This window comes from Fukomys damarensis, unplaced genomic scaffold (genome assembly GCF_012274545.1).
Source record: "Fukomys damarensis isolate Sample0158 unplaced genomic scaffold, DMR_v1.0_HiC HiC_scaffold_38, whole genome shotgun sequence".
Lineage (NCBI taxonomy): Eukaryota > Metazoa > Chordata > Mammalia > Rodentia > Bathyergidae > Fukomys > Fukomys damarensis.
In genome coordinates, this window is record NW_022900950.1 from 26217908 (window position 1) to 26238720 (window position 20813).

Below are 20813 nucleotides of genomic sequence, written 5' to 3' on the forward strand. Positions count from 1 at the left end.
AGGAAGATTCAACATAGTGAAAATGGCCATACTACCAAAACTGCTATACAGATTCAATGCAATACCAATTGAAATCCCAACACTATACTTCACAGAACTAGAAAGAAGAATCCAAAAATTCACTTGGAACCATAAGAGACCTAGAATAGCAAAAGCCATCCTAGGCAACAGATACATGGCAGTGGGTGTAACAATTCCCAATTTGAAACTATACTACAAAGCCACTGTGATAAAAACAGAATGCTACTGGCAAAGAAGCAGGCCTGAGGATCAGTGGAACAGATTGGAAGACACAAAAACAACTCCAGATGTACTCAGCTACCTCATCTTTGACAAAGGAGCTGACCGTCCCCACTGGAGGAAAGATAGCCTCTTTAATAAATGGTGTTGGAAAAACGATCTCAACCTGCCAAAGATTAAAACTAGACCCTTATATCTCACCATGCACTAAATTAAAATCCAAGTGGATTAAAGATCTAAATATTAAAACAGAATCACTAAACTTTCTGGAAGTTAAGTTAGGCAGAACTCTGGAAGACATTGGCAAAGGAAAAGACTTTATGAACAAATCCTCAGTAGCACGGGAACCAGCAGAAAGAATCAACAACTGGAATCTCATCTTATTAAAAAGCTTCTGCACTGCAAAAGAAACCATCAACAGAACTAAGAGACAACCTACAATGTGGGAAAAAATTTTTACCAGCTGCTCCTCAAAGGACTACTATCTAGAATATATAAAGAACTCAAAACAATCAGCGCCCCCAAATATAAAGACCCTATTAAAAAATGGGCATCTGAAATGAACAGATATTTCTCAGACAAAGAAATAAAAGCAGCAAGTAAATATATGAAAAAATGTTCCACATCACTGGTCATTCGAGAGATGCAGATGAAAACAACACTGAGATTTCACCTCACCCCACAAAGAATGGCTGCTATCAGGAAATCACACAATAATAAATGTTGGCGCGGTTGTGGGGAGAAAGGAACTGTTCTCCATTGTTGGTGGGAGTGCAGACTGGTGCAACCACTATGGAAGTCAATATGGAGATACCTCAAAGAACGAGGATTAGAGGTTCCATTTGACCCAGCCATCCCTCTGTTGGGTATCTTTCCAAAAGAATTAAAAGAATCATACCACAGTGATATATGCGCACCCATGTTTATAGCAGCACAGTTTGTAATAGCTAAAACTTGGAAACAGCCCATCTGCCCATCAACTGGAAACTGGATAAAGAAGATGTGCTTTTTCTATAAAATGGAATACTACTCAGCCATAAAGAATGAGAAAGTAGATTCATTCATAGGTAAATGGGTACATTTTGAGGATATACTCCTAAGTGAAATAAATAAGTCAAACATATGCAAATACTGAATAGTTTCTCTAGTGTGAAAAACTAAAATAGTACTCATGATCCTAATGGGACAATTAGCAATGTGAATTAGGAAGAAAAGACCAAAGGTGTAGGGACAGTGAGAAGGCTAGGAAAAGTTGAGGATATACTTCTAAGTGAAATAAATAAGTCACACATATGCAAATACCAAATGGCTTCTCTGGTGTGAAAAACTAAAATAGTACTCAAGATCCTAATGGGACAATTAGCAACGTGAAATAGGAAGAAAAGGACCAAAGGTGTAGGGACAGTGAGAAGGATAGGGAAAGGGGAACAAGGGAAAAGGAAAAAATATGAGAAAATGTAAAAATGGAATTAAAGTGTTTGAAGGTGGGAGGGGAGGGGAAGGTGAAGGGAGAGTGGGGACAAGGGGAAAAAATGAGAACCAAGACCTGGCACGTAAAGGTACAAGATCCCAGTAATGAATGTAACTGTACTGTCTACCTGGAATGTACCAATAAATTAAATTTAAAAACATACTGAGTATTTAGTGTACACCTACAACTTTACCCACCCACCAAGATACAATGAGTAGTAAAAAGCCATCAAACAGGGGCCTGCCTGTGGGTGATCGATCAGAAAAGTCTTTGTTTACCAGGGGTATGGGCCGTACCAGAGAGTCCAACAGTGAGATTCAGGGTGAGGGTTTGGGGCCAAGGGGAGACTAAGATCAGGCATATAGGCAGTCAACTAAGTTTATGTAGCTGACCCCAGTAAAATCTCTGGACATCCACCTATAGGGGGGCTTCTCTAATTGTCCCTACTCTGTGTATACTGTTAAACACTGCTGCCCACAAGTTAGCTCTGTCATATCTCTACTTGGAGAAGATAAATGAAACTTTTATTTGTGAGACTTTCTGGAATTCCATGAGCTTCTTCCTTGTCTGATTTTAAATCTGTATCCATTCAATGTAATAAATTGTACCATGAACATAAGTTGGAATGAGTTAAGGGAGATGTAGAGGAGGCCACAAAACAATTACATTAACAAGTGTTATATAAGTTGTTATGACTAAGGACATTGAGGGTACTATAAGAACACACAGGATATGTTCTAGGAAAAGGAAACAGCAGTTAAGGACTTGGATGTGAGACAAAGCAGTAAGATTAGTTGAAGGGAACAAAATGTTAAAGGGAACAGTGCTTTTACTAATTTGCAAATTTTGAAGCAGACATCCTTGGAAAGACAAAACAATTTGGAAATTCAAGAAAATCTCACAGCATAAGGTAAAATTAAAATTAATTGAAGGATTATTAATTGACTCAAAGTAACACTTGCTTCCAGGAATGAATTTGGACTCTGTTAATACAGTGAATTACATTGATTGATTTACATATGTTGAACAATGCTTGCATCCCTGGAATAAATATCACTTGGTCAGGGTGTATGATCTTCTTCATGACCCTCTGTATTCTGTTTGCTAGTATCTTAATTGAGGATTTTGCATCTATGTTCATTAGGGAGATTGGCCTATAGTTCTCTTTTTTGGATGGGTCTTTCCCTGGTTTTGGAATCAAAGTAAGGATTATCAATTGAAAATATACTGATAGGCATTACTAATAGGAATGAAAACCAGCTCACACTGTAAGAAAATGTACTGGGCAATGTTTATCAAAATCTGTCAATGACATTATAAATATTCATGCCTTTTGACTAGCAATAGAATTTCTGGGAAGTCATCCCTCAGACATATTTATACATGAAGTATGACCCTACGTCTGTGCTATCACGGCTGCCTTGATTTCCTGAACTGATTCAAAACCTTTCATGGTCATTTTGACTTGGGCGAAGAGCAATGAAGCCACATGCTGCCAGATCCAGTGAATAAAGTGGATGAGGGCATGGCATGCACTTGCCACTGGATGGCACACAGTAGCAGCATTCACTGTATTTTTGAATATATCTTAAAAGACACTCATGAAAGAGGAATTCCAGAACTGCTTCATAAAATGGTATAAGAACAATGGGATAAATGTGTTTGAATTGAGGGGGAGTATTCTGAGAGGGATTAAGAGCAATGATGTGTCTTCTAACATAATAAATTAAAAAAAAATTTAAACATTCACCATCTATATATTTTTTGTTTGTTTTTGCTTTTGTTTTTTTGTTTTTTTGAGACAGGGTCTCACTATGTAGTTGAGTCTGACCTGGAACTTACTTATGTAGCCCGGGCTGGTCTCGAATTCACAGTGATCCTCCTGCCTCAGTCTCCCAAGTGCTGGGATTACAGGCGTGCGCCACACCAGGCCCATTCACCTTATATTTTGATAATTATTTAAAAAATGGTGTAAATACAGGATTATTCAATGTGGCATTACTTGTAATATGAAAAGATGGACTATGACTGGGTGTGGTACTTTATTCCTGTAATTCCAACACTTGAGAGGCTGTGGCAGGAGGATTGCCACAAGTTTGAGGCCAGCCAGGGAAACACAGTGAGTTCAAGGCTAGCCTGAATGACATAGCTATGAGACCCTGAATTCCTGATCCTGTTAAAAAGATAGCTACATACCAAGTGGCTTTCAAGCCGGGGATTTAGCTCAGCGGTTCAGTGGCCTGCCTTGCAAGCACAAGGACCCGAGTTCGATCCCCGGTACCAAAAAAACAACAAACAAACAAAGAACAACAACAACAAAAAACAAATGGCTTTCAAAAGGGGAATGTACATAAACTGCTGTCTCCATAAACAAATACTACGGAACCATTAAAAAACATGAGATATTCTGATTTGTTAAAGGAAACAAAGAAAAGCACAGCGATGCATAGCATGCTACTACTTATAGAAAACATAATATTGATGTACTTATTTACAAAAATGCTTACATAGCCAGGGATTTAGCTCAGTGGTGCTGCCGCCTGCTTCGAAAGAGCAAGGTCCGGATTGATCCCTGAAACCAAAAATGCTTACATATTCCTAAGATCTAGCTCTGGAAAAACAATAGGAAACTGATAGCATGCTGGGAAGAGGACAGGGAAATGGAGGGGAACATTTTGCTCTGTCTACTTACTCTTGTGCACCCTTTGAAGTTCATCTATTTAAAATATGAAGTTATTGATGAAGCTGACCAATTAACTGGGAATACTTGAACAGAACAGAGAAGATATTGAAAAGGTCCCGATTGGAATTCTTAGTTATATATGCACATACCTGACATTCTGTTTCATTAGTTTTCATTATCTTGAAGTCATCTTGTTTACTTGTGATCTTCTGCAACTAAAAAGATTGCAAACATAAGTTTACATGTGTATCTATTGGATTTTTCAAAATAACTTGAAAACAGATGCTAAGTTGTTATAAAATATATACTGATTTATTTGTTACACATTAAACACATTCTGCATAGGTCTGATCCCTTTTTTCTTAGGCCATGCAAGAACCAAAGGAGAAAACAGATAAGAAAAGCATCAACATTATTTACAATTTTCTCCTAGGGAAGCTAGTTTACTTAACACATATATGTTATAAAGACAGTAGTCTTAAAAATATGTCACAGTTATTCTTTCAAGAGAATTTTAATTCATAACTTACTTTTCATATCAATGATAATGCCCATATTCTTAGTATATATATATACCCTTAGAATATAGTATATATTATATACATACTTTCTCCCTTTGGGCATTTATAAAACATTAAAATAATTTAAAGACTTACATTTACATTAATTATAAAATTGATGCTAGTACCTTGAAATTGAACACATTAAAAAAAACCTACCTACCTTTCAGTCATTTGTACCAATCTTCATACGGAAAGCAAGTTTAAAAAATGGATTTAAAAATAAAAATAATCAGATGTAGACAAAAATCCCAAAATACAGATTTAAATAAATCAGGAGATAAATCTTCCCTTATTTTTCCAGTAGGTGATTTCTTTGTTAAAAGTTTGAAAACTGCTGCAATTACAACTCAAATTATCTACCACAAATTCAGGCACTTTTATTATGCCTGTGTTAGGTAAATGGCTTATCTTCAGGCCTCTAAGTCTCTTGCTCTGTTTTTACTTCTCCTCCTCACTTAGTTCAAGGGAAAGTCGAAAAGCTTTATATTTGATTTACCTTTTTAAAAAAATTGACAGCCAAATGATATATAGTAACTACTTCAATAAACATTTCTCCCTTTCTTACTGCCCCACCTTTTTCAGTCTTATTATGTAGATCTCAAATATAAAGTGAACAGAATTCTATAAAAGACTATAATCATTATTCAGCTTCAGTGATTATTGGTACATTCATCATTGTTGGTTCATCTATATTTTTTGCCTCTTTGGTTCCCTTTATTATTTATAGCCCCAGAGGAAAAAAATTCACACATTAAGATGTATAAATCTTGCCGGGGATTTAGTTTAGTTCAGTGATACCACCACCTGCCTCACAATTACAAGGTCCTGAGTTCGATCCCTGGTATCAAAAAAAAAAAAAAGTATAAATCATACCCATACAATTTTGATTATTTGTCTCTTTCCAATCCATCCTTTCTCCCTGCTTCACCATAGAAACAGTTCTGATATTTCCCAACTAGTTTCAAAATTCAAATAAATGAAATCATACACCATGTATTCTTTTGTATTTGCCTTCTTTCATCCAGCACTGAGGTCTTGAGATGCATGCTCTTTGCCTATCAGTAGTTCCTGTTTATTGTGAAGCTTTACTATACTCTATGACTATGCCATCATTTACTTATTTATCTGTTCCTAATCTAAGACACAGAATGATGTTACCTTTATGTTTTTGGTGGGGCTGGGGATGGAACCCAGGGCCTCATGCATGCTAAGCACATGCTGTACCACCAAGTCACCTCTCCTCAGCCTCCCTTTACATTTCTGTAAATGCTCTTTAAAAGACTGAGAAAATTCTCTTCTATTTCTACTTTGTTGAGTTTTAGCAAGAAAGGGTTTATTTTGTGAAATGCTTGGAGTGTATTAACATGATCATAATGTTTTCTTCTTTATCGTGTTAATAAGATGAATTGCACTGATTGGTTTTTCAACCCCTAAGATAATTTAGTATTCTCTGGATAAATCTCACTTGGATGTAAGTATATATGTATGTACTGTGGCACTGAGGGTTGAACCCAGGGGCACTTGACCACTAGCTCTTCTTTTTTTTTTGAATTTCAAAATTGGGTCTTGCTGAATTGCCCAGGTTGGCCTTGAGCTTGTGATCCTCCTGCCTCAGCATCCCACCTAGCTGGGATTACAGGTGTGTACCACACACCTAGTTATCAGATATTATTTTATGCCATACTGGATTTGATTTGCACTATCTGGTTAGGTATTTTATTTAAGAGAAAAACTTGTTGGGTCTTTTGCAAAGTTTTAGTTAGAGCTAAGCTGCTTTCAAAACACAAGAAGGAAGTATTCTTTTGTCTTGTATTTTCTGAAAGGTTTTGTGGAGATTTGACAGGATCTCTTTGTTAAATGCTCAATAAATTTCCACAGTACAACCATCTGGATGTCAACATTTCTTTCCGGGAAGGTTTGACAGTAAGTCTGATTCCTCTGACAAAGGTTGTTCAGACTTAAATCTCATCTCCTTAGGTTTGTTTTTTAAGGTATCTGTCCATTTCATCCAAGCTGTCAAACTTACAGGCACATATGAACCGGCTGCTTACAATGTTCTATTTTTATCTTTGTGTCATCTGTAGGCTCTGTGTCAATATTGCCTCTGATTCCTAATATTGATAATTTGGGTCTTCCTACCTTTTTTTGCTAGATCATGTTGGAAGATTTGTCAAAATTTGTTGTGTAAATAATAAAAAATTTAAGATATTTAACAATAAATGTTATCCATAGAATCCTTTTATTGCTTTGTATAAGACATTTACTTATAATCTTCATAATCTTACTGTCAAAACATTATAAACAAAACAAAAAAGTGCAAACGGGATGGATTCATTTAAGTAAGAAATTCTTAGGAGGATCATTTCCAACATGGTATGAAGTATAGCCAAGGAAAAGACTGTCCCAAAGTCTACACAAAGGGCTTTGTAGCAGATGATCTTGTTAAGTCAGGTTTTACCTAAAACACTTCAGTCAGGATCATGGAGAAGGCTCTAGCAAGTTCTGGTATATAATCTGAAGAAACACTTCCATCTGAAAGAACATAAGCATATATATTTTTTTGTCTAGAGACTTAGGCCAAAAGTCTCCTGTCTCCTAAAGCTCCCTTCTAAACTGGCCCGTGACACTGACTCATGACAACAGGGTAATTACTATGGGGCACAGCACTCCTTTAGGTGCAGGTGTGAAGGACGGCTCTTGGGCTCATGGCCCCTCAGTCTGCATTTGCATTCTTCTTCATTAGAGATAATAAACAAGTAAATGTAGTAACTTCAGATAATGCTGAGTGCTGCATCTGCAATAAAATGAAGCAGGGGAAAGGGTTGAGAAATGGCTGTGGTACGCTATTAAACAGGTTTGTTGTAGGTAGGTCTCTGAGGAGATACTGGGCGAAATCCAAATGAATAAAAGCTACAAAGGAGTGGGAAAGGACTTTCCAGGCAGAGGGAAGAACAAGGTTTCTATTGGATAACAGGGTGCTATGTTAAAAACCTAGAAAAATTGTTATGTGGAAGTTATAAAAGACTCAGGAGGATATCTATTGGCTAGATACAAATTCTTTATTACTTAAAAAATAACTGCCAAATGTTATTTTAATTTATATTGGCATTTTCATTTGGTGGTTGAAAATGATGTATGTAAAGTCAATTTAACTTATTTTTTGCTTTCAGGGTAATAGTTTATATTGAATACTATAAAAAAAGAATAAATTCTACTGAAGGCTTTTATATTTATTTAGTAATAACTCTAGCAGGTATATTTAGCATGATAAAATTATAACACTATATGAAGAGCACTGTCCTTCCTACCAGTATGAAAGTGATGTGAAATAAAAGGACCACCTAAGGAGCAGTTTATACTACTAAACAGAATTGTCATTAATCTGTTGTTTACAGAAGTTGCATTAAAACCCTGGCACTTATCCCACATAAGCAGATGTACCATCTATCAAGGTAAAGATGAAATGAATTAACTATTACTGGCTTTGATCACTGTCGGTATTGTTTACTATTACCTGACAGAGAACAACTCAGGCAGATAGCTGCTATTTTATGAGTTTTGGGACGAAGAAGTAAGCAATACACTTACTAATACAGTTTTTAGATCTTAATGTTAACAAAACATAAATGCACTACAAAGCACAAAAGTAACTAAGCCAAATTATATTTTAGGACATTTTCACAATATTTTATCATTACTTTTGTGTTTCATGCTCAAATCACTTTGTAATTCTCATTACTTTTTTGGCACTTATGGTAGGGAGAGCAGTAAGTAAGACTTAACTGGGGGAACATTGAGATAAGCTAAAAAAAAAAAAATCCCTGCTCTTTAAAGTACACTTTTCTGATTTGAAAAGAACCATTTGGTTCCTTCAGACCATTTCAAATATAAGATGCTAAACACTTAGATGTATTAATATAAATGCAGTTTTCTTCTCTTCAAGGCTGTTTTTAAAAATCTTTTGTTCTTTTGGTTTTTGAGACATGTTCTTGTTATGTACTTCAGGCTGACAGTGAACTCACTTGTAGCCCAGGGTGGCCTTAAAACTTCTGGTGATCCTCCTGCCTCAACCTAAGCACTGAGATTTCAGTGTTGTACCATGCCTGGGCCAAAGAACATTTTATAGGGTTATAAGGTTGACTTTTACAACCTCAATTTAAAAAAAATATAGGGATACATCCTGTCATATTCACTTAACTCATGGGCTAATTATCCAAGAATTTTCTAAACATTTAAAGAGAAACTAGAAGAATTCAGAAATTGTTTCATAAACCAGCAAATGAAGCTGTTGAGTGAAAAACTTGAAGTGTCATGCAATCACATTAGGAATGGAGGCTGCCTCTACTGCCCTTTCCAGTCTTCCTTTCCATATCTCCTCTCTCTGGCTTGTGACATAGCCTCTTGTCACCACCATTACCAAAGGGCACCAAAACTTGGATCCTCGTAAGCACAAGACAAGTGTTGTAACTAGGAGCACTTTTGAGGCCACTTTATAAGATTACCTTCAACTTCATTATTCTAGAGCTGTAAAGGATGTCTCAGTACCTGTGACTCCCCAGGAATAAAAGCAGAAAGTCCAACTAGGTCTGAGGGAATTCTCGTTATGTGCTAAACAGCTTAACAAATCTAAAAGAATCTCATCTTTATGCATCAAAGCCGTTATATATAAACTGACCTCTATCTGAACAACAACAACAGCAGCAACAGCAACAACAACCAACAACAGTAATAAAGTAATTTGTTTCTCACCCCTGTGGTAGACTACAGTGGCTAGAGAGTAATGTTACCTTGTGACCTGTGGCACTAGGTATTTCTGGTTTCACTTGTGTAACACATTCTGTCCTTAGAACAGAAGTTAAACAAATTCCCTTGTTTAATCATCAAATATCTCAAAATATCTTTATCTACACTTACCAATTTTGTACTCCTGTTTACTCTTCATCCTTTTGCTCTGTGGTGTACGGTAGCATTCTTTTTTTGTTTGTTTATTTTTTGGTATGGGGTATTGAACTCGGGATCTAGTGCTTGCAAGGAAGGCAGTGGAACCAATGAGCTAAATCCTCAGCCCTATGGAGCATTCTTTTGAAACACTTCTATACTGATTCCTACTGACCTACAAACTTTAAGGGACCTTTTGCTCAGTCCCTATCCCACTTGGCCATTTAAAAAAGAGTTTGGCATTAAACACTCCCTCTTTGTTATGGTTTTCTTCACAAAGAAGAGTAAGTGGGCCACTCTCCCTCTCTGGGCTTTGTTAATTCTTTGCTGCTACTTGAAAGTTTCACTTTGGTTTCTCCATCTTACTTTGACCTCTTAAATGAAACTGTTTTCCAAGACCCATCTTCCTTCTTTTTATTCTATATTCTCCTCCTCTGAGGTCATATCATGACCTCATATCCAGGCTGCATGCTTGGTTGATCTCCATACACTTATAATGCTTGTCTGTCTCAACAAGGATGTCCTACCAGTTGGTCAAGTTAAACATTTCCAAACTCAGTGTCAAGATCTTTTTCAACCCAGTCATCCCTGACTGCTCCTTCAGATTAGGCAGGCATTGAGGAAAGTGCAGGGCACTAACACTGGATGGATTTAAGATTTAATTCATGGCTGCAATGTTGGTCACTCATTTTCTCCCTCTCTCTCTTTTTTTAGACAGGGGCTCACTGTGCAGTTCAGGCTGGCCTTGAACTATGCAGCCAAAGCTAGGCTTGAACTCATAGCAATCCTCCTGCCTCAGCCTCCCAAGTGCTGGGATTATAGGTGTGCACCAATTTTCTCATATTTTATTGGGGATACACTACTACTGTCAGACATAACCAGTCCTCAGTAGGAACTAGTCTTTGGCCACTGAGCATTATCACTATTCCTAGTTAGTTAGGCTTGGGAAAAGGAGTGACCACTGATTTTTCTTTTCCCCTCATTTCTCTAATCCAGATGGAACCCAGGCCTACAGAGGCTATTCCACAATATCTCTTGATTGTACTTAAGAGTTTTCATTCACAGTTGTAAACTCAACTACTACAATAGCCTAAGGAGTTTCCTTGCCTTCATTCTCTCTTATGATTCATCGCCCATTCTGCAGCTAGAGATGGATTCTGGAAGACTGCCCCGCAAATAATTTTAACAACTGTCTGCTGGTTTCTCCTAACAGTATAATTCACATGAGAGATCCCACTTCTTAGGTGTGAAAAGAGGTTCACACTTCAGCTGTGCTGCATAACAGCAAGTTACTTACAAGTACTCCAAATTGTGTAACATTAATTTCCTCAAAGAACATTAGTTTTGTTTTCTTCAGCCTCGATGCAACTGAAGACAAAGATAAATTTATGATGACTGTCTAGTATTCCCTTTCCTCCTTTATCTCTGATTATTTTTTGCTTGTGGTTCCTAAGGAACAGTCACAGTATCTGAAATTCTTTATTTCCATTTTGTCTACTAACATGTACATTCAACTCCTTGCTGGAATTCTAGGCTGCTTTTATGAATCAGTGCCAAATTTGACCCACACTGCTTCTTTTGAAATATCCACATTTGCTTACATGTGTTCACACTAACTTTCTAATGAAACATTTTTTTTTTTCAAACCCAGATCTCCAACATATATATATCTGTATATGTATATATTTTTTTCTGGTACCAGAGATTGAACTCAGAACCTTGCGCTTGCGAGGTAGAACCACGAGGTAGGTGGTAGAACCACTGAACTAAATCTCTGGCCCTCTAACATATATTTTTGTATGCAAGAAATATTCAAATATTCTTCAAGAAGTTAAATACTTTTCTCTATAGCTTCCTATTAAATTTTGCTTATATTTTTCACTTTGAGAAAATGAATTCCATAAATTACTACCTTTTAGACAGTACAGTGAAACCTCATATATACATACAGAGGTATATATTAGGCAACTTCAATCCTTCAGAATCCTCCAGTTGTTTTAATTAAGCTGTAAACCCACAAGAACCTTTTCAGCATCTGAAATGGTTGTCACAAAGGGCATGCAATAAAACCTACACAGAATTTTCTCAGTCTACAGTCTTGTAAAATCTAAAGCAATGCTGACCAACAGAAATATAATGGGAAACAAGTGATTTATTTTCTCGTAGTCACATTAAAAAAGTTAAAAGAAACAAGTGAATTAATATCTAGATTACTTCATCAAGTATTTAATATAAAAATTAAGGTATTTTATATTCCTTTTCTTTCTCCAAACCCAATTTATATTTGAAATTTATAGGACATCTTAATTCAGATGGTAACATTTCACTGGAAATACTTGATTTGTATTAGATTTCATAAAATTTATAATTGGAAAAGTAGATTCATACACTCAAGTTGTTTCAAACATACATAAAAGTTTTCCAGTACTTGAAGTAAATATAGGTTTTTTCAATTTATATTGTAATCAAAACTAAAAATTCAACTTTCTTAGCCACACTTACCATATTCCAGCTGCTCAAGAGCTAAATGTGACTAACAGCTACTATACTAGATGGGGTGTGAGTACAGACTCTGTGTTTCACATATAACTTTAATGAGTTTTTAAAATCTATTTTGTAGTACACTGAAGACTGGAAGAAAAAAAATAGATGATGACTAGAACTGACAGGGAGCTGAGCTGTTCTTTTACACTGATACCACTGAAACATGGCAGGTAATATCCTAACAGTGAGGAGGAGAAAAGAAAACCAGAAATAGAAATTAAAGGCACAGTCTAAAGCCATTCAGTTGAAGAGTAAGTAATCCCCTAGTTATTTTTTTTTTGAGGGGTGGGGGAAGTGTTTTGTTTTTGTTTTGATATAGGGTCTTTCTACTGTGTAGTCCAGGCTCGTCTTGAAATTGTATTCTTTCTGCCTCAGCCTCTCAAAGGTGAGATTACAGGCATGTGGTAACACTGCTGGTGCTGTTATAGTCTTAATACATTCTGAAAGTCTAACTAGTTAATTACTATGAAATTGTCTTCATAAGGCTGATCTTAAGCTATCAAGAAAAGGATAAATTCTGTCTATTATAATTAGTGTGCAAAGATAGGGAAAATGCATATATATTTGTGGCAGACATCACAAAAAGTTATGTTAGGGCCGGGGATTTGGATCAGTGGTTCTGGCGCCTGCCTCACAAGCACAAGGGCCTGAATTTGATCCCCAGTACCCGCCCCCGCAAAAAAAGTCATGGTAAAAAATTTAATCGTGCTAAGACAGTAAGCCTCAGGTAATTGGAAAATTCCTTCATGTGAAACATTTCATAATCTGATACTACCAATTAAGTAAGAATTGCTCATTACCTTCACAATGCTAAAATTTGACAGATTCCACCCATATGTCTTCTTTGCTGCATTTTGAATACTGTGGTCTTATTTGTAGCTTTCTGTACTTTGCTTATAAATTCTCAAAGTATTTGCTCATAGTCCATGAGTCCTATTTTTAATCATTTAACAGTTTACAAGTGTTACTCAGGCAGTGTGTTTAAGTACTGATTTTCCCAAGCACAGCTTGGGCGGGTGTCATTTTAACCAGTCAATTCTTCCAATTTCAGTATTTGTACTGTTGAAGTGAGTGCTACCAGTTGATACTTATACTGAATACATTTGATAAAACTATCATTTTTATATTTTCTCTTATATTATAAAAATTAACAAAAATATACAATTTTTGGTCATCTTATATTTAAATAATTGGACTGGTCAATACTTAGGATAGGTTCTCACCTTCTCCACCTCAATTATTTCAGTTGCTCTTTTTTGAACTTTTTCTAAGTGCTTCATGAAGTGAGCCCAGTTAGAAATACATATAAAAGTTCAAAGGTATATGGTTTGGTGTGAGGTTTTTTTCTGTCTCTGTAGGACTAGAATTTTATAGCAATATACTTGACTGAGTTTTTGGGGACAGTCTGTGACTATGCCTAAATTCACTTCCTTCTTCATTATTCTATATTCTGTGATCTGCCTTCCTAAAGTTGTAGACTAGATTCCTTTTCCTTAAATACAACTGGCCTACTCATAACCAATTCATCAGATTAACCAATGCTCCTTATTCCTAGTAGAACTTAAAGACAGATGTGCATGGCAAATGTATTTGAAACCACTGGCCAATCTCAGGCAGGATTGTACCTTCTGGCTCAGCAGTTGAGCCTAATAGTTGTTGTAAATCTTGTATGTTTGCAAACCAATTATCCTTATTGTACTTGTTAAAATAATAACTGACTTTATTAAACAATTTTGTGAAGTAACAAGGTTTTCTGGAAACACCAAGAAAGCTGGAGCCAGATGGTAACTAGCTAGGGATACCAGGGACATTGTTCTTTTTTGGTCTGGTTGAGAACAAAGCTTCAACAATACATGGGTTTGTTTTATAAACCAGAAGAGCCTAAAACAAAAGCATTAAGCAAAGCTCCACTAGAAACTGGGCAGCATGCAGGAAATTGCACTGAGTTCCTGCTTTATCAATTGTTAAATATTAGAACTCTTTCTCTTTTTATTTGCTCTTTTCCTGTCTATTTAAGGTCCAGTCTGAAATGATACAATTACTATCCCATTGAAAAATAAGTCTAAAGAGAGCTGTTTCTATTTAAAAATGAGTTGTATGTTTTACAGTTGTATGATAAAGGCAAACTGCTAAAAATTTTGCTTCTAACTAGGATAAAAAGCAAAGGCTGGAAAAATCCAAGATCTAGAAGGATTCTACATTCACTGTTTTCCAAGTAGTTACATATTTGCTGCACTTCAAAGAAAATGAAACTAGAATCTGCAGATGATACATTATGGGTATACTTGCATAAAAATAATAGCAAGGAATTTTCATCAGTTTTTCCAACTTGGAGCAAAGGCCTTAGTTTTAAAATGAGTATGTATTTAAGTTACTTAAAATATTTGTTATATAGATGTCTTTATTTTAAAAAACGATTCCTTAGTTTAACAGACTGTTAAAATTAATTAAATAGTTACAAATCCTGGTCACAGCAGAGAAAATATTCAGTTAAAACCATAAGAATCTCATCTGCTATGTTAATGCAATCACAGATTGTGTTCTTTCCTGAAGTTTTCCCATCTTAAAATTTATATATACACTTTCTCTAGGATACCAAGATGTTTCTAAAGATGTTAAGTATTTATAAACCTAAGTTTTGTGGGGTCTCATTTTTTATGACTTTATTTAGGATTCTTTTTGCTGTTTTTGGTCTTTGAAATAATTTTTGCATATAAGACAAAATATTTTAGTAGCTATATTTGCCAAGTTTTGGTATGGAACTTTATCAAAAGGATTATCTAGGGTACAATTTACATACACCAAAATGCACCTTTAAAGTATATAATCTTAATTTTTTTTTTTTTTTGTACTGGGGATCGAACTCGGGACCTTGTGCTTACAAGGCAGGTGGGGGCACCACTGAGCTAAATCTCCGGCCCAATCTTGATGAGTTTTGACAATTAATATACCCATGTAAACACCACTCTAATCAAGATGTGAAACACTTCCAGGACTCCAGATAATTCTATTTAAAAAAAATTTTTTTTTGCACTCAATTCCTCACTTTCTTCTGGCTTCCAGAACCAAGGATCTGCTTTAACATAGCATGTTGTCTTTTTCTAGAATTTCATATAAATGGAATCATACTTTTTGTTTTACATGCACTCATCCTGTTATACTTATTAGTAGTTTGTTCCTTAATGCTGAGTAGTGTTCTATTATATGGGTGTGATTTGTGTATTTAATTATTTATTGATGAACATTAGGCTAGTCTGAATAAAGCTGCTATAAATATTCATATTTATATTTACCCAGGTTCTGGGTAAGTATATGTATTCCTTTCTGTGCCAAATATTTTGGGGTGGAATTGGTAGGTTATATGTTAAGTATGTATTTAATTTTAAAAGAAGTTGCCAATTTTGTTTTCTACTGTGTCAACCAACAATGTGAGAAAGGCATTTGCTTTACATCTCAAAGGCTTTTTAGAATAAGTCATAAATTAGTCACATATGTACTCAAATTATCATTTATATATGTATAATTCATTAGTGATAACTACTATATGTTATTAGCACTATGCTAGTGTTTTCTTTTCTACAGACCAAGCCCTAAAGTGGCTGTTACAGATTGGATCTTAAATGTCCCTGAAAACTCATGTGTTGAAAGCTTGGCTCCCAGCTGATGGTGCTACTGCAATGTAGCAGACACTATGGGAGAAAGCCAGTTGGAGGAAGTCAGTCACTAGTGGCATGTCCTTGAAGGATATATTTTGTCCCTGGCCCCTTCCTCTCTCTCTCTGATCTCTGATTGCTGCTGTGAGGTGAGCAGTTTTGTCACACCATATGCTCCCCACATGATGTGCTGCTTCACCATCGGACCATAAACAGTGGAGCCAAGTGACCATGGGTAGAAATTTCTGAAACTGTAAGCCTAATAATCCTTTTGATTTTTCCACATATTCTGTCATAGGCATGGAATGTTAATACACTTGCACATACTTACCAATCTGTATAGAGGTTATTTTTCTGATATTACCACTAACTTTTAAAAAACAAAATGGAATTTATATGATGGATGTTGTAGTTATATCTTACAAAATATTGTGTAAACATATTTCTATCTTTTCACACATCATCCTTAGCAAATTCCTAGAAAATGTGCATTATTTTGTGTCTTTCTGGCCTTTTTTTTTGGCATATTTCTTATTTTTCATGAAGACTTAAGCTTCTATTATTCTTAATCTTTTGGGGAGCATAAAATAATTTTAAACATATATTTAACTTACATTCTTTAAAAATACATCTCTCTTTCATTTTTTGATACTGGAGATCAGACTCAGGACCTTGTGCTTGGCAGGCAGGGGCAGCACTGCAGAGCTACATCCCAGGCCCTAAAAATAGATGCTTTTTTTTTCCTAAACTCTATTTTACTGAAATCACAGAAATAAAACCCTATAATGTAGAGGCGTAAGTGTATTTTTACTTTCAGAATCTTATACTGTCCACTTGTTAATTTCCTGAAGATTGTATTATAGAAATAATATTTTTAATGTACAATGATTTCTTGACATTTCTAATATAAACAATGGAATATATTTTTATGGAAATGTAAAATTATTATACAAGCATCCATGTGTTTTATGATAATCCTAAAATGATTAGCATCTATCTACTTACCTTAAAAAACTCCTTTTTCTCAATCATCTCATTGCCATCTGTATCTAGCATTTTAAAAGCCACATGAAACCCAGTATGGGGTTCTGCAATAAAGGAAAAATAATTATTCAAATGCTAGTGAAATGCAAATTATGTGCAGATAGATGTATCTTCAAATTTGAAATAAATCACCAGAAACTATATGAATAAGTGCCTAACTAGAGAAAATAGTGATTTCTTCAAACAGTTTTCAAGGGTGTTAAGGCTCTGTCCGTCTTTTCCAGATTTTCCAGGGAAGCTTGCTGTACATAGCTCTCCTCTTCAATGCAAATTAATTTGAGGACTTATTTCTTTAACTCTGTACATTGTGTAGTGACTTCATTATTTCTGCTTTTATAGTAGCTTTTTTTTTTTTTGAGTACCGGGGATCGAACTCAGGTCCTTGTGCTTGCAAGGCAGGCAGCGGAACCACTGAGCTAAATCCCTAGCCCCTCAGAGTAGCATTTTTTAACCTTTATTTTGTAATCATTATAGAGTTACAGAAACATCACAAAGACTCAGAGTCCCCATATATTTTTCACTCTGCTTTCTCTAACATTTGTCAAGATTAAGAAATTAACAGTGGTATAAGATTAAGAACTAAACTACAGTCTTTGGAATCTTCCTTTTTTTTTGGGTACTGGGGATCAAACATGGGCCTTTGCGCTTGCGAGGCAGGCGGCGGAACCACCAAGCCAAATCCCTGGCCATACAGTCTTTATTTGGATTTTGTATTTTTTCACTAAGGCTGTTTTATTATCAAATACAAGAAAGATATCATGCTGTTTTTAGCTGTCATATCCCCTTCGTCTACTCCACCTATGGACAGCTCTCAGACTTTCCTTGTTTTTGTGACCTTCACACATTTGAAGAGTGCTGGTCAGGAATTTTGTATATGTCAGGTGAGGGTTTTTAATGTCCCTTGGTATATGTCAGTATGTGTGAGTGCCAGTGGATGTGTTGGTACATCTGTGTATGAATGCTATGGGTGTGTCTGTGTGTGCATGAGTGCATGCCTGTCTGTGTGCATTAGAAGGCTGTGATTTTGTTCTGTTGAACAAGTTTTCTATTCAAGAAACAAAGGGGGTGGCATGGTGTGTGGGAGGTGGTAGAGACCTAAACGGATAATATAATCAAAAACTATCATTTACAAAAACTAAGGAACCAATTTTTTAAAAATGATATGCCAAACTTCAAAAATCTTATTTGGCAAAAATAAGAGAACTCCAGGATTGTTATGAGAACTGTGGCATACTTACTAGTGAGGATTGTAAGCAAGAAAAGATACTCAGTATATGAAATCAGCCCTGAAAGAGAAAATAAAACATTTCAGGAAATAAGTTTTAGATTCTTTAGAAGTAACCATTTAAAGATATTAATATTGAAACTTCACTTAAGTATAAAAAACACATTTTTACTTTACTCTTTAGCTGAAACGATGCTACAATCTTAATAAAAAAGAAAAAAATCAGACATTATGTTTCATTCAATTTCTATTACTAGTAAGCAGGGCATGACAGCTTTAAGTGCAAAGTTGGCTGGGCTCAAAAATTCCCAGATGAACATTATATTTGGATATGAGAATACTTCCAGTTGAGATCAGCATATGAACTGGCAGACTCCATGGAGTAGGCTGACCTCTCCAGGGTGCAGGCAATGTCCCATCTGTTCAACAAAAAGCAGAGGGAGAATTCAGCCGCCCCCTTTTTCCTGCTATAACACCTCATCCCAAATTCTCCTATCTCATATTGAGATTCATACTACTGGCTTCCCTGATTCTCAGGCCATTGGGCTTGGATTGAATTACACACTGATCTTTCCTGGGTCTACAGTTTGCAGAGAGATAAGAAGCCTTCAGTTTTGTGAGTTAATTCTTCAAAATATAGCTATATATCTCCTATGGGATTTTGCTTCTTTGGAAAACACATACAGCGGGGAATGGATGCTGGCTAGCAGGAAACAGGTATTAACTATAAGTTTTATTTGCATGACACTTTATATAATTATTACTTAAATTTTGCTATCCATATCTCAGGTGAAACAAATGTATAAATTAAAAAGAATTGAGTCATATTATATTTTTTAAATATAGGAATTAAATCTGTATAGCAGTAACTTTAATCCTCTTTGAGAAATCTTTCTTCCTCCTTCTCATTGTGGGGGGTCAGTGGGATGACCCTAGTTTACCTTTAGAGGGAGAGGCTGATCAGGCTTAAGAGTCATGTTATTCCTAAGTGACTGATGCAAGTACAGTGGACCCAAGCTTGTGAGCAGGTTCCCTGAGTCTGGCATCGAGGACTGCTTCAAGGATGGGCCATGACGTAAGATGGGCCAGTCAGTGGTACTGTAGGATTTCTGTTTAGAATGTTGGATCACTTATATTTTCAGGGGAGACTTTGATGACTTGAGAATGTTACACCCAGGAATGTGAGGCCATGGAGAGACTGACTGAAACTGCCACAGGTTAGATTTAGAACCTGATTAAAGAGACAGTTTGGTTTGGGAGGCCTGAAAAATGGATACTGGTTTTGTCTGAATCTTGGATTAGCTGGGTTTAAAGGTAATTGGTCACTGGGCCAGGGATTTAGCTCAGTGGCACCATACCTGCCTTGCAAAAGCAAGGTCCTGAGTTAGATCCCTGGTACCCCCCCAAAAAAGTTTAATTGGTTGCTAAATAAACTTTCTTGCTCAAATAGATTTATATCACTTGTGATGAAAACAACTGCAGTAAATGAAATAATGACTAATTATTATAAACTATGACTTCCTGATAAGTTAAAAAATTGCCCTTTGACAAAAAAATGGAAAACAAAGTCTTTGTAAGTAGGGAAGGGTAAAGGGGGTGAAGGGAGAGCAAGGGTATGAGGAAAAAATAAGAACCAAGATGTATCATGTATCCTAATGATAAATTTAACTGTACTGTTTGCTTTAAATGTACCAATAAACTTAATGGGGAAAAACTGCTGTTTGGATCATAAGTTTATAGCAAAATACACAATTAAATACACTTTTTTGTGAAAAATTTCAATCATATATAAAAGGTACTGAAATGATAACTATACATAATTACATTAAATAATACAAAACTCAGCTATAATTATTATCCACTCCTGGAAGGCCTCATTTTCTGTATCCTCTTCTACTCCCCAATTTTCACTGGATTATTTTGAACTAAACCCCATATATCGAGCTGGGGATTTAGCTCAGTGGATCCACCGCCTGCCTGGCAAGCACAAGGACCTAAATTTGATCCCTGGTATCAACAAACAAACAAACAAACAAACAAACCCCGTATATCATATCAATTCAAAGTAAAAACTCCAGGCTGTAACTTTTTAAAGGACTGCTAACCTCTCTTGTGAATATATTTACCATACCTAGAAGAATTTCCAACAATTCTTAACATGTTTAAATTTAAATCAGCATTACCAACTTCCCTGTTCCATAAAACTTTAAAAAAACTGTGCTTAACTAAGGATTTAAAGAAGTTCTTGCACTGTACTTGCTGGATGGAACCCTTAAGTCAACCTTTTTAAAAAAACTGTAGTAAAATATACATAAAATTTACCTAAGAAAAACCATGCGATATTTAAGCTCTTGTACCTGACTTATTTAACAGTTATGTTTTCAAGTTGTATCCATTTATCTACCAATGCCTCATGTTTATTTTCTTTTTTTTTTTTTTTTTTTTTTTTTTT

The 20813-nt window shown here is 35.6% G+C and overlaps 1 protein-coding gene across 2 annotated transcripts in view; it reads right to left on the reverse strand.

Annotated features, from left to right (window-relative positions):
- Positions 1 to 20813, reverse strand: part of Micu2 (mitochondrial calcium uptake 2) — a 102028-nt gene that overhangs the window by 20118 nt on the left and 61097 nt on the right. For both annotated transcript variants that reach the window (XM_019205047.1, XM_010607485.2), the window contains exons 5-7: positions 18375 to 18422; positions 17098 to 17180; positions 4544 to 4609 (exon numbers count right to left, since the gene is read on the reverse strand). In XM_019205047.1, coding sequence (XP_019060592.1) covers positions 4544 to 4609; positions 17098 to 17180; positions 18375 to 18422 — 197 coding nt within the window. The remainder of the gene's footprint in view (positions 1 to 4543; positions 4610 to 17097; positions 17181 to 18374; positions 18423 to 20813) is intronic.